The 15,881-nt window shown below is 34.0% G+C and overlaps 1 protein-coding gene across 1 annotated transcript in view; it reads left to right on the plus strand.

The window, feature by feature from the left end:
- Positions 1-15,881, plus strand: part of LOC149807090 (lipoxygenase homology domain-containing protein 1-like) — a 276,859-nt gene that overhangs the window by 14,329 nt on the left and 246,649 nt on the right. The window contains exons 2-4 of the mRNA XM_089961784.1: positions 10,229-11,095; positions 11,922-12,105; positions 12,651-12,814. Coding sequence (XP_089817910.1) covers positions 10,274-11,095; positions 11,922-12,105; positions 12,651-12,814 — 1,170 coding nt within the window. The 5' untranslated portion in view covers positions 10,229-10,273. The remainder of the gene's footprint in view (positions 1-10,228; positions 11,096-11,921; positions 12,106-12,650; positions 12,815-15,881) is intronic.

The raw sequence follows: 15,881 nt of genomic DNA on the forward strand, positions 1-15,881 counted from the left end.
TATATTATGATGCCCATGCATTAGTAGGGATATATTGTGATGCCCATGCATTGGCACTGATATATTATGATACCCATGTAGTATCAGGGATTTATTGTGATACCCATGCATTATCAGGGATTTATTGTAATACCCATGCATTATCAGAGATTTATTATGATAACTTTCATCTGTCCATTAATCTGTCATTTCATAAATATATTGCCACTTAAACCATCAAGGTAAAATTCACCAAACTTGTTACATTTGTTGCTCATGTGATATTCTTCTGCCAGTGTGGTATAAATTTGCCCCCCGCCACTCCACCCAGGGTCTCTGGGAGTTGGAACAAAACTCAAAATATACATTTTCGATTGGCAAAGAATTTTGGGTTATGACCATGGGTCACATTTTTGAAGCGGGGCATGTAATAAAAGGGGATTTGTCATGGGTAACCACCAAAGTAGCATGTTTTCCTTATAGTCACAAATCCCTTTAGCAGACCCATCATTTTCATATTGAGACCACTCTTTATTCCAAAGCCCACCTTATCCTACTTTTTGCAAAGGTTCACCTGTCTGTGTGCAGTTCAGACTGGCCTGCCTTAGATCTGAGGCCAAAAAGTCTAAAATCCGGACACAAAATCAGATTCCAACCACGGGTCAATTTTGGGTGGGACAAAAAACGAGACCAAAAAATTAGGTTTTTCCCTCTGTATTTTGTAGTGCAACTAAAACATCCAGATTATTTGGTATCATTGTAGAGCTACATCTGTCTACCTTTCTATAATATGACCCACTTTAGTGTATCATACATGACCTTGACGCTACAGAGCTTGGCAGCAGGCTACTGCCTGAACCCGCCACGTAAACATGGCACCAAAGGTTGATGAGTTAATCATCTATCAGTTTTATTTGTGACAAAACTCCATGGTATATTGTTTGCAGATGATAATTACCATACATACTCACTTATAAGATGAGCCCAACTGCAAACTGCACAGACCCAGATTTGAGCCTGTGCATTTTTTGCAGTAATCAGTAAAATAAACAACATAGACCCTGAAGTGTCATGTGCATTATGCTATGGCAGATCAGGATTTTTGTTGTTTGCAGTTTGACTTAACTTATAACTGAGTATATATGGTAGTTAACAGTGAAGGTTTGGGATCCTAGGCAAGGCTTGATATGTGACAAAAGTTAAACTTTTATGAGATATCACAGAAATTTGCACCAGTAAACCATAGAAACTGTGGTTTGGGTGGGTTGAGGCCAATATTGCAAAGGTGAAGAATCGGACAAATATGACCTACACATAACTACAATATTATTTTCAATTTTCAATAGCTTTGCTAATGACTAAAAGAACATTTTTGATGTTATTTAAATTTGCTTAAAGACCTCTGGCAGAAATTACATTTATAGGGAAGACATTTTAGGCCTGTTATTAACATTCATGGTGTGTAGAAAGAATTCATGAAACTTGGTACCCAGACTACAATTGCAAATGAACTTGCAGTATGTCTGGTCTTGACATTCAAGAGTAGAATAAGTAAATCATAAAATGTGACCCAGGGTCCTTAACAAAACAAAACAAACTTAACAAAACAAAATAAACTTAACAAACTTGAAGAAGGGGGAAAGAGAATATTGTTTGATTATTTACTAAGTATTATCGTTTGTTTAAGTGTGTACTGTACAGAATTTTGACAGTAAATGTTTTGAATGGAGTCTTACTTCATGCTTGGTCAGTTGTTTCAAAATATGTTATCAGATGAGTTCTTATCCCGCTTATAGCTGACCTGTTTGGTCATGCTAGTGTACTTAACACCTTGAAAAAATACAGAAAATCAGTCCTTCTGAATTCAACAGCTTGAATTAATGTTAAATTTCTTTCAAACAAACCTTTTCATGATATCAGAAAGGACAATCAAAACTTGAAATACTAAACTTGTTATATAGCACTGTATAGGAATATAGCAATCTAATTGTCACTGCATTTATGTCAGAAGTTAAACAAATGTGGTTTTGGATCAAAAGTTTATAATTTTATCAGTGACTGAGAGCAACATGCTCCACAGCTGTATTGTATGTAGCACTTTGTTAAAGCTAAGCCCTATTTAATAGGTTTTGTGTACAGACCCCCATCATCATATACTGATAGGTGTGAATATTTTGAACTAGATAAAATTTCAAATGAAGAGAAAGAAGTTTACATTCTAGGCGATACAAATATAGACCATCTCAGTGATCAAATAAAAAGGAATTGGATGAATTGTATTGCTTCGTTACGAATGAAGCAACTAGTAAATGAACCCACCAGAGTAACATCTACCTCTAAAACACTTATAGATGACATTAATGCCAATACAAAAAAAAAATGTTTTGGAAGTAATGGTTCTAAAGATTGGTATAAGTGACCACTTTGCAATTTTTCTAACATGTAAAGACAATGGTAAATCAACAAAAAATAGTATCCAAGTATCCATAAATCTATTACTTATAGATCTTTTCAAAACTTTGATACTGTTAAATTCGTTGAAGATCTGAAACAGATTCCATGGAATACAGTCCAAATCTTTGAAGATATTGATGATGTTTTAGATACTTGGGCAGAATCTTGTTCATCAGTATAGTGCACAAACATGCCCCATTAAAAACACACAGGATAAAGAAAGACCACCAGCCAGGCTGGATCACCCCATACATTTTAGAAGCAATAAAGCAAAGAGACCAACTATCATCAGTAGGAAATCAAACTGAATATAGAGTTTGGAGGAATAAAGTTAATAAAATGATACATGAAGCCAAATAAGTGCACTACCAAAAAGTGCTGGGTGAAAACCAAAATAACCCAAAATCTATCTGGAAAGTGTTTACATGGTTTGTTGCAGGCAAATGTGAGAGTAAAACTGAAATTTTATCCTCAATCATGAGGGCATTTATACTGATAATCCAACTGACATCTCAAATATTTTTAACAACTTTTTTGTTCAAATTGCTGAAAAACTTAAAGAACCCAGAACTTCATTCCTGAAATGAGTCCTGAATTTGTGTTGAAATATATTTAAAAAATGGATGATTGTAAAGCTACTGGACTTGTTATGATTGGACCAAGGCTACTAAAGGTAGCTGCACCTGCAATTGTAGAGAGTATAGCTTTCATTTGCAGTGAAAGTATTAGGTCTAATAAATTTCCACCAATATGGAAAACTGCCAAGGTTATACCATATTGCATAAAGCAGGAACAAAAGATGATGTAAATAACTACCGACCCATCTCTATCCTTTGTTGTCTGTCCAAATTACTAGAATAACATGTCCATGATTCTTTTCTCAACTCTTTAAACACTTATGATCTTATTCATGATAATCAGTCTGGCTTTTGCCAGAATCACTCTTGTGAAACTGCACTTATATCTTTGATTGATAAATGGCTGAAAGTATTAGATCAAAGAGAAATGGTAGGCACTATTATGGTTGATTTTTGTAAAGTTTTGATCTTGTAGACCATGAAATTTTGCTTGAAAAACTAAAAATCTATCAATGCAGTGAAAACTCCCTAAACTGGCTTACTTCATACTTAACCGATAGAGTGCAAAAAGTATCTTTAAATGGTCAACTTTCTGAAAGTAAAAATATTAATTGCAGAGTACCACAGGGTTCTATCCTTGGACCTCTTTTATTCATTCTATTTATCAATGATTTACCTCTTAAGATTTGAACTTCAATTTCTTCCACTGACATCTATGCAGATGATACTACACTGTCTGAGATGGATAAAACCTAAACCAAAACGGTTCGTGAAAATAACTTACAAGATGCTCTCAACAGACTTCAAGTATGGTGCAAGGAAAACAGTATGATCAATAAATACAGAAAAAGCAAAAGCCCTACTAGTTACAAAACAACAAAAATGAGCAAGGCTAGATAGCGACAAACTCTAGGTTCTGTTTGACAATGTCAGCCTAAATTGACCTCTCAAGATAGAATTCTTGGTGTATTCATAGATAACATTCTTACTTGGTCTGTTCACATTAAACATGTTTCAAATAAAGTTAATTCTTATCTTTGGGTACTGAAGAGAATCAAAACATACACTAGTCTTCAGTATAGGGTCATCTTTTAAAAAAGTTATATTCAGCCATATATGGACTACTGTAATGTAATTTGGGGTAATACCTCTAATTCAAACATAACAACACTTTTAAGACATTAACAGCCATAGACCTTCATCACACTCATCTTTGCATGGGTTCATCAGCTTCTACAGTAACAGCCATAGACCTTCATTGCACTTATGTTTACATGGAGTTGTCAGCTTCTGCAGTTACAGCCATAGACCTTCATCACACTCATGTTTGCCTGCAGTTGTCAGCTTCTACAGTAACAGCCATAGACCTTCATCGCACTCATGTTTGCATGGAGTTGTCAGCTTCTACAGTAACAGCCACAGACCTTCATCACACTCATGTTTACATGGAGTTGTCAACTTCTACAGTAACAGCCATAGACCTTCATCACACTCATGTTTACATGGAGTTGTCAGCTTCTACAGTAACAGCCATAGACCTTCATCACACTCATGTTTGCATGGAGTTGTCAGCTTCTACAGTAACAGCCATAAACCTTCATCACACTCATGTTTGCATGGAGTTGTCAGCTTCTACAGTAACAGCGATAGACCTTCATCATACTCATGTTTGTATGGAGTTGTCAGCTTCTACAGTAACAGCCACAGACCTTCATTATGCTCATGTTTGCATGGAGTTGTCAGCTTCTACAGTAACAGCCATAGACCTTCATCACACTCATGTTTGCATGAAGTTGTCAGCTTCTACAGTAACAGCCATAGACCTTCATTGCACTTATGTTTACATGGGGTCATCAGCTTCTAAACAGCCACAGTTGTTATAATACTATATATACTTGCTAACAAGATCGAGTCCAACTGCAAACTCCACAGACCCAGATCTGCCAGTGTATAACGAGCCAGCAGATCTGGGTCTGTACAGTTTCTTAGAAGTAGTCAGTTGAGCAAACAACATAGACCCTAATTTGCAGGTGCATTATGCTCTGGCAGATCAGGATCATTCTTGTTTGCAGTTTGAGTTGATTTATAAGCGAGTTCACGTATATATGGTAGGTATACAGATTCCCTGTGGACTGTATATATATATAACTCACCAAATGACACCACTACTTTGAATCTATAATTTTAATGTCAATTTTCTATGTAACCCAAAGTGTTTCAAATGTGCTTTATAGGATAGAAAGTTATTATTATTACAAAACAGCAGTTTTCTGCAGTTTAAATTTTTAATTTAGAGCAGTTGCACATAGCTATCATGTAAAAAAACAACCCCCCCAAAACCCTGTCAGCTATGTACATGTATAAATTTTGTTTTCTTCTTAGCATTTTGATACACAAGGGGCAGCCTGCTTTTAATGTTAAGAAATTTGTATTTTAATTATATATCTCATGAATATTAAAATACTATGTTGAAACATGAATAAAATATTGGCCATTCACTTGTCGGCTGCTAAATTTGAGTAAGCAAAGTAGGAAACATGCAAACCAATGTGTAAATAAAATATTACTATATGTATTTGTGTAGGACATCCCCATGTACTAACACAGACATGATACACTAGGGTTGCTGTTCATTCTCCTTATTATTTAGCCCACGTTGTTGGAAGCTTGTCACAGGAATCACTAGTGTTCATGTCTATGTCTGGACAACCATTGGTAGCCTAGATTAAGGTCAGTCTTAAAATAACTTTTTGTTTAGATTAAGCTCAACAGTCAAGTTTTTTTTCTTTCTTTCTAGCTGAATAAATGGTACATTCAGCATACAGGATGTTATTATATTTATAATTACACATTTTTACTAATCCTTTATAAGAAGAATTTGATAGGTTAAAGTCACATCAAGTGATGCAGAAACCTAGAAGTTAGTTCATAACACTAGAAAGGAACTACCGGTACTGAAGTATTCATGCACTTTGACAATATTTGTAATCAGTGGTTCAGATATAGTTTTGTTATTTTTTCTTTACATTTGTTATTATTATTTGAACTATTTGTAATCAGAATGAATTGAAATTTGACAGGATTCTTGAAATCCTGAAGTTTGAAAATCAATTACACTTTATACATTAGCTGCCTTTGCTTAACTTAAGCTATTCATGTATAATTGATTTTCAACCTTCATGACTTCTATAAAATATGAAGTTCAATTCATAAAGGGTTTGGAGTGAGCAGTGCAGACTTTGTTCTGCCTGCAGGTTATGCACATTATTGCATTTTTTGGTACCAGTAGACTAATATTTTCTAATTTCAAATTGGATGACATTATTTCAGTCTATCTTTGCTCAGGTTCATCATTCATGGATTTGGTTGGTTGGTTTAATGGTTTAATGTTGGCACAACAATATTAGAGTTATATGCCTTGCCAAAGGGCACATGACAGTTTCCAGCCTGGACTGCTTGATTGCAGAATTTGAACCTTCACCCTTTTGGTCTGGAGTCAGGCATGTTAATCAGCAAGCCACTTAGGTCATGGGAATTTATATTCAAATTAAAATTTAGTAACCCAAATTTAGTGGAAGCACTATAATTACTATAGTCAAGAACCTTAATTTTCCAGATTTCTATCATTGAAATTATTGGTTTATGTCCCAAAACTACTATAGTTTATTTTATTATGTTATTCCTTTGAGAGATGCTTGTTGATCTAAACCTTGTCCAAAGATTCTTAATGCCTCGTATAATGCTAACAAATTTAAGTTTCCCATTGCATTGAAGTTTAGGGCGAATTTTCTATGAAACAAAAAGGTGGAACTCAGATTGCTTTAAAAAAAATTGCAGAATATGGACATGTTAGAAGCATATGTTTGTGCAGAGTTGAATGCAGTCTTTTTTATCACCACATGTGGGTTGTGAAGAAAACAATTGACTTCATTCAAAGTTGTTTGGAAAAAAAATGCATGTACTCATTTGCTTAAAATCTTTCAAGTAACTTTAACAAAAGCTATATCATTGTTAGTATTACAAGATGGAAATCTTGAGTCCGTGATAATTTTAGCCAGATAAAATTGAAATATTAATGATTAAATTGATACCAATTGCAAAATTGTCACTTACATAGTTGCATACATACAAATAATATTTATACCATTTGTACTTGCTTGTAAGTCGAGACAAATTGCAGACATCAATGATTATGATATGCCATTGCATAATGTACCTGCAGACAAGGGTATATATTGTTTGTTTTACTGATTATTCCTAACAAACTGAACAGATTCTTATCTGCTGGTACAGTATGAGACAGCAGATCTGTTTCTGTGCAGTTTGAAATTGGACTCGACTTTTAAGTGAATGCATACATTACATTTTTTCACCATTTTTTGTTCATTTTATTGGAGGCCATGGTCAATTTCATTCAGTGCAAATTTTATGAGTGAATGAATTTTTATGAATCTTTTGAAGTAAATGGAAGGCTAGCTGAATACTGGAACTGAATAGTTTCTTAGGTTTATTCATCATGTTCTCAAGAAATGTACTCATGCATGTTACAAAGGCCTGGTGTATCCCAGCATCCTATTTGTAAGGACATATTATAGCATTTGGTACCTAAAACCTTCCAAATTTGAATTGATGATTTTAGGATAGGACATATTTATGATGCAGATACATACAACTGATGCACACTGCTTGAAGTCCTAAGAAGGTATGTGATGCATTGCGCATTCCCTTCATATTTTCATATTGAAGAAAATGTGTTTACTTCAGGACTGTATATTATTAAAAAGCATACTAAACTGGAATGCCTCTACTGTACTGAGGATACAGTATTGTTTGATAATCTACATTGTATATCATTTGGTAAAGAAAATTGGTCTGCCTAATCTACTTTTAAAATCTATGCAGCTTTACTGGGGTTCATGTAAGTAACATAACTGTATATCTATGTAACAAGTATAAATTTTTTATCCCAATGCTTTAGCAGGAATTCATCAGACATGCCCCTTTAAAAACACACAGGATAAAGAAAGACCACCAGTCAGGCTGGATCTCCCCAGAAATTTTACAGGCAATAAAGCAAAGACACCAACTAAAATCTGTAGGAAATATAGAGTTTGGAGGAATAAAGTTAATAAAATGATACAACAACCCGAACAAGCACACTACAAAAAAGTGCTGGATAAAATAGAAATAATCCAAAAGCTATCTGGAGAGTTTTTAAAAAGTTTGGTGCAGGAAAATGTAAGAGTAAAACCAAGATTTTATCCCGCAGACATGAGGGCAGTTATGCCAATAATCCAACAGACATCTCAAATATTTTTAATGATTTTTTTTCTTCGTATTGCTGAAAAACTTAGAGACCCCAGAACTTCATCTGATTATCTGGAACTCAAACATTTTTGTGCTAAAAAACTACCAAATAATATAAAGTTATAAATTCCTGAAATAAGTCCTGAATTTGTGTTGAAATGTGTTTTAAAAAAATGGATGATTGTAAAGCTACAGGACATGTTATGATTGGACCAAGGTTACTAAATGTAGCTACACCTGCAGTAGGAGAGAGTGATGCTTTCATTTGCAATGAAAGTATTAGGTCTAATAAATTTCTACAAACATGAAAAACTGCCACGGTAACATCATTGTACAAAATTGGAACAAAAGATGATCTAAATAACTACAGACCCATCTATATCTTCCTTGTCTCCCCAAATTTCTAGAAAAACATGTACATGATTTTTTTCTCAACTATTTGAACATTTATGATCTTATTCATGATAATCAGTCTGGCTTTTCAACAAAATCACTCATGTGAAACTGCACTTACCAGTATATTTTTGATTGATAAATGGCACACCTCAACGCTGCTCTGTACCCTATACTGGCTATCCATTCGATCCGGAATCAAACACAAAACTTGTTTTCTGTGCTATGTTTCACTGTTGGACTCTAGTCCAACATACCTATCCGACCTCAACCATGTGTACACACCAGCAAGATACTTACACTCCTCTTCTGACAATCGTATACTCATTATTCCCACTATGAAAACAAAGTCATATGGACAGCGTTCTTTTGCATACCAGGGTCCAGCAACGTGGAATGAATTGCCCACTGAACTTAGACACAAAGACACAGTGATCCCACTCAAGAGTGCTCTCAAAACTCACCTATTTCGACTGCAAGAACAAACTTAAAGACCTAATAATGTTTCCTACCTTAAATATTCTCAGAATGTTTTTTTATGTTTTCTAATTTCATGGTGTTTGTTTTTGTAATCATATCATTATATGTTTTTTTATCTTATAGGTGTTGTCTAAAGTTGTATTGCGCTTTGAGCTTCTAAAGATTAGGCGCTATACAAAGTCCTCATTATTATTATTATTATTATTATTATGTGTTCACAGATGCCTTTGCACATGTTCTTCCAGGCTTGATACTTTAATTTTGAACACTTAATTATCTAGTGCCAATTTAGCCTGATTTTTCACAGCATGTTGTATATACACTGTACTGTATATTATTGTACACAACAGCTAGAAGGCCTCAAGGTAGATTAGTTCTGTAACTGAGTTACCTTCTCTAAATAAAGTCTTCTTTATTATTACTATTATTATTATTATTATTACTATTATCCATCTATCCATCTGTCCATCTGTCCATCCATTCATCAGTACATTCATAACTCCATCTCATCCTACAAACTGGCTGCAAGTTAACCAACTTGATACATGTATATTGTTTGACTGTAATAATTATCTATGAGAGGTGTAATTTTGGGAGATGACATTGTCTCTTTTGAGATTGGTATCTGTTATTTACAGGTTAAATATATACTTGCTTATAAAAAATGTCAAACTGAAAACAACAAAGAACATAATCTGCCTTAACATACTCCACCTACAGATCCATGTTTGTTCTAATGATTACTCCTATCAAACTGCACAGACCCAGATCTGCTGGAATAATATACACTGGTAGATTTGGGCCTGTGAAGTCTGCAGTTGGATTCATCTTATAATCAAGTATATACAGTATGTGAAATTAAGAAAATCGATTTTAAATGTTGTCCTTTGCAGACCGATTTTATTTACATGGAGGTAGCCACTAAGACAGATTTTAAATGTTGTCCTTTGCAGACCGATTTTATTTACATGGAGGTAGCCACAGATTTTAATTATATTGACCTTATTAATAAGTGAACAATTAATTCTTGTTTTCAGATCCAGCAAAATGATTTCATGACAAAGTCACATTAGTTTTTCACAATGGCAACCGTAGATAGGAAGAGGAAGGCAGAACGTCCAAAAAAGGACCGTAAACGGCAAGCCCCAGACAGTGAAACTTCCCCGGCAAAAGGGAAGCCTCCGCTACCTCCTGGAAATGGAGAGAGGCTCCCTCGAGCACCAAAGGTTCCTACAGAGAAAAAAACAAAGCACAAAAGTATGGTCAATTTACGTCATTCACCAGAAAGAGAAGAAATTCGAAGCTCACTTACAGCACCAGTTTACTCCAAGTCTTGTTATTTCTATCAGGATGATAACTATCAATTTCCACCAATCAGAATTGTGATCCATCCCAAAAAGTATAGAAAACTTGACATTATGCTACGGGATCTTTCACGACGGATGCCTCAGCTTCCATTTGGAGTACGTTCTGTATACACACCAACAGGAAGGAATAGGGTCACTACTTTGGAAGACCTCACTGATGATGGGAATTATATCTGTTCAACCTATAAACGCAAGGCTAGAGGGTTGGATGTTTCTAAAGTTGTATCAAGACATGCCTGGCATCTTGGTCGTCCTGATAGTGGACAGAGGAGATTAAATATGTTGCTTCGGGAAAATGAAAATATTAAAAGTGCCAGTATCCTCAGAGGAAGACCTCGTCCTGATTATGATTTGTCACGTGCATACATGGAAAAGCATCCCAAGAAACTGCATGTGATGAGAAATGGGGACCCCACGGATAAGCACATCTTTTTGCTCAACAGAAGAACAGCACAGACTTTTGAACAAATTCTTGATGACTTGAGTGGTATGTTTGGGTTTGCAGTCCAAAAGCTGTACACAATTGATGGAAAACAAGTAAGTTGAATGCTTGAGAAGCGACTGTTCAAAATTTATTTTAGGTTTTTTGTTTAAAGCACATTCTTTAGCAATGTATATAAACTTGATAGATTCATGTAAATTTTGTACAGAAATTTAATTATATTGGTTCTGTCAGGTTTCATTTTTCAGCTTTTTTCACATGCCCATGTTCAGCTGAGGCTATTATACTGATAGGTGCATTTTCCCTTTCCACTCTATAACTTCAGAATGTCTGAGTGGATTAATCCAAAATCAAGTTAGATACACCCTTGACACTTTTATCTGACATTATCTAGGCTAAATTCAATTTTCAGTATTTTCCAGCAGTTAAAACAGTTATCATCTATGTCCTTTCATGGTGTCAACTTACTGGCACTTAGAGACTTGCTATTACTGGGTCATTAATTTTCTTAAGTTACTGTTTATAGTTGGTTACCATTTTCTATCCATGAAGTAAAAAAACATTTCGATATTTTTATTGCTGCTAAAACAGTGTTTAATAGACTCTACAAGATTTTACAGTGGTAATCAGTTGCCATATTTGCAGTGTGATTTTTTTTAGACTGGTTCCATACATAGTGCTGGACTGGAACCATGTTTTGACTTTTAAGATGAAGTGTTTGAGAAGCAAACAACCAATCTTTTTCACGGCAGAAATGGCTGCTCATTATCACTGTAATCTTTGTAGAGACTGTCAGATGCTGTTTTAATATCACTAAACTTGCAGCAACACATTTTCACTTTGAAGATAGAATGTGGTATTAAAAGAGTTATTTTATGTTTGCTTAATATTTTTTAAAGTAACAAGTATATTTCATATTAGATTACTGGCATCAAATCGCTGATTGATGGTCCAGATGCCTTAGTGGCAGCACCACTTGAAGATTTTAAGCCAATGGCACTTACCTACTCTCAAACACCTGGTTCACGACTTCGAAGTAGAATGTCCGATGTGGAGAATCTGCAGAGTCGTCTACAGAACAGGAAGGATAGACTTGCAAAAACAAGTAATTATGCTGAAATGATTATTAATTATTGACATGGAAACAGTGTATTTAGTCTGATGGTTTTCATGTTTTTTTAAAAACAATATTATGGTGCTAATGATAACATCCGAAATCGATATATTTATATATTATTAATACGTTTACATAATATCCATGTATTTAGTAAAGAAAAAACAACACAAAGGTTAAACACTCCCACAATTTCAGCTTTGACAAAGTTTAAATCTTCATAGTTTTATAAACTCAGTATTTTTATATTGACATCATCATCATGAATTTATGGCATTATTGCTAAGATTTCCTTTAAATCCCCAGTTAGTTTTTATGTGGACTTTCATGATTACTATTATTTCTTGGCAGAAATCAATTACTATGATAAATTTTGACTCAGTAAATTTTGATATTTATTCCACCAGCAGTCTACAAACTGTTTCAAGTTCTAAAGGTATTAAGGTGTCTCTTTAACGTGAAGTGTAACATATAATTTAGACATTCATAATGTAATAAAATGCAATGAATTTTTAAGACATTATTTTTGTCTGTAGAGGGACGCTGGAAAGTATGGGTGCAGACAAATGCTATGCCATCTGCTAGCACCAGAGCTCAGGTCACCATGACAGTGTATGGCAACAAAGGCAACTCAGGGCCCATAACTCTGGGGCAGGGAGATGGGCAACACTTTCAGGCAGGACATATTGATGAGTTTAATGTGAGTACAAAGAGGCATCTGTTTATCTGTATAAGTATTAGACAAGAATACCTAGTAATCAGATTTTCAACATTTTACAATTATACTATATTTTTGTAGTGATATGTACACTATGTTGGAATATTTGTTGAGGGAGATCATTTTCTCCTCTTATTAATTCTTATATAAGTCACAGTGGAGTATTAAATTGATGGAGTTTGTACTATTAATATTATGTCACCACCCACCTAACCATTTTTATGTCTGATCCAGTAAATAATAAAACATTTTGTTGCACTTGAGGTACATTAATGGTGTTTAAAAAAGTTCCACACTTATAATCTTATTGCATGTCTTTTTATAACTGTGGACATGATCACAATTTTCTGAATAAAATTGAACAGTTCATTCAAATCATTTTCGTAAATATGTTGTTGGCAGAAGATTATTGAATGTTATGACTCATGTACTTAAAATAAGTAACAAAAGGAAAAGTAAACCCAACAATTTAAGTAAAATTCAACAAACAATTTATTTCCCTTGGATACAAAGTAAAAATTCAAAAGACACAGTAATTTAAATTATAATACCAAATAGTCTTAAATTTACATGCCCAAACATATAGAATACTCTGAATGAATTCCAATAGTCTTAAATGTGCTGATTTGTCACAATGATAGAATCCAGAATGTCTCTGAAAGAGTTCTCATTAATCCCAAATTAGAGTTTTGGTCTAAAAAGTTAATGAGCACTTTTGTAATTCCACTAAATAATTTATGTAAATAACTCTTCTTGAATTATATCTGAACATGATGGTAAACTCAGATCATAGATTCTCAAAGACTGGTATGAAACAAGAATAATAATTGTTTACCAAATCTCTTTTATATAAATCCACACTTGATCTACGATGCAATATTATCTTCTAGAAAACTAATGGAAAATTCTGCTAACTCTTGAACTCAGCATATTGTTTACTACTTAAAACATGACAAAAGCCAATTAGGCATAAACTCCATTCTCAACCCTCAAACACAAGTTGAAGGTGAAAGGCCAAGGTACTGGCTTATACAACAAAAAATATGGTATTTAATGTATTTGGTAAGTGGACAAACTACATAGTAGAAACATAATACTGAATTTAGTGAATAAAAGATATTATGGTACAGTGGAACCCCGCTATAATGTGCCCCGATTTAACGTGAATACGGATATAAAGCGGTTGTGGTGTGGCTCCCGAAATTTCGTATCATCACACATGGAAAAAAAAAAATCTTTGAAGTACATGAAATAGTATATAAATAAATTAGTATCATTATGGAGAGGAGATCACGTATGGCTTCCAATTTAATATGATCGTGGCGTGGTTCCTGAAATAGGGTATAAAACGTTTATTATCATTTTGGGGGAAGAGTTTGTGTATAAATTTTAATATAATACGATTGTGGCGTAACTTCTGAAATTTAACAATTTCACCAGGTTCTTACAGTGTAATGCCAAAAATAAACATTATCGGAAATTTTACTTATTACTGATCCAGTAAAAAAGCCGCCAGCATGTTTGCTGGGCTTAGTGGTGTTATTAGACTCAATCAGTTGATCAGTAAATAATGTCCACTTTATTAGCTGGAAATTGAAAGGGTATGAAATTGTACATGCGTTCAGCTTTAAAAAAAATATATAAAAGTAACTCATGACGTTTGCAGGTCTACTGCGCTTAGTTCTCGGGTTTTACATGTGCATGGGGTCGGCTTATGAACTTGTTATTAATTTCCTATTTTTTTATAAAAATATTTTACCGTTATGGAAAAGCAAGTTCACAAACGCAATTCGTTCTCTGCACTTTGAACAAAAAAAATTGATTATCATTTTGGGGAAGAGATCGTGTATGAAATTGAATACAATATGATATATAATACGATTGTGGCATGGTTCCTGAAATTTTAAATACATGTACATGTATTTTTCTTGTACCCGGAAAAATACTTTTTTTAAAGTAAGAGAAATAGTGTGTAAAATGTTTACTATCATTTTGTGGAAGAATTCGCTTATGAATTCGAATATAATACAGTCGTGGTTTGGGTTCTGAAATGTAACAATTTCACCAGGTTTTTGAAGTCTTATGCCAAAATAAACATTATCGGAAATGTTACTTATTACTGGTCCATGAGTAAAGCCAGTAAGTCGTCTTTGTGATTGTCTTCAATTAATTCTGTATAGAATCATTGCTCAAACAATAGCCGACATGTGTTTCTTCTTTAACTGCATACACAACCAATCAGCAGACAATGCGGTGGTTGATAAAAGATTCTCACAATTTCATAAACATCAAAAAACGAAAGCTGCCAACATGTTTTCTGGGCTTGGCGGTGTTATTAGACGCAGTTAGTTGACCAGTAAATAATTTCCGCTTTATTAGCTGGAAATTGAAAGAGTATAAAATTGTACATGCGTTCAGCTTTACATTTTTCTTTAAAAAGTGACTTGTGACCAATGCAGGCCTACTGCACTTAGTTCTAGGGTTTTACATGGGTATATTTTATTGTTATGGAAAAGCAAGTTCACAAACGCAAACCATTCTCTGCACTTTTGCGCCATGATTAGTATAGTAGTTTTCACATGTTTCTTTCAATAGTCACAAAATCTGAAGTAAAAGTTACATGTACGCTGAAAGCGTGTGTTGATTTGTAATTATTCTGTTGTAGTCGTTCAAACAAATAGGTGTACAAGTGTTAATTACTGGAAATTTGCAATGGATAAATGTACATAGAAATGCATATGAGAAAATTTTAGCAGTATGAAATTTGTACAGACACCGTTCATATAATCCTGTAACGTAATGAACCGTACACGTGCTTCGTCTTTCTTAACCTAATTTTGCTGTTAATTTTTTCCATTGAATTCAGATACATAATGATGTGTGACAAAATTATTGAATAGTTTAAATATGTATGCAATTTTTGCAATGGAATTACATATTTTATGGATTAATTTCAAGCCCCGATGGTACGATATCAGCAAGTAAACGATGTTGATACTATGTTTATGCTATATATTAGACGTTGAATTCAGATACAATGATTAGGGGA

This window comes from Sinohyriopsis cumingii, chromosome 1 (assembly GCF_028554795.1).
Source record: "Sinohyriopsis cumingii isolate HCF-2022 chromosome 1, ASM2855479v2, whole genome shotgun sequence".
Lineage (NCBI taxonomy): Eukaryota > Metazoa > Mollusca > Bivalvia > Unionida > Unionidae > Sinohyriopsis > Sinohyriopsis cumingii.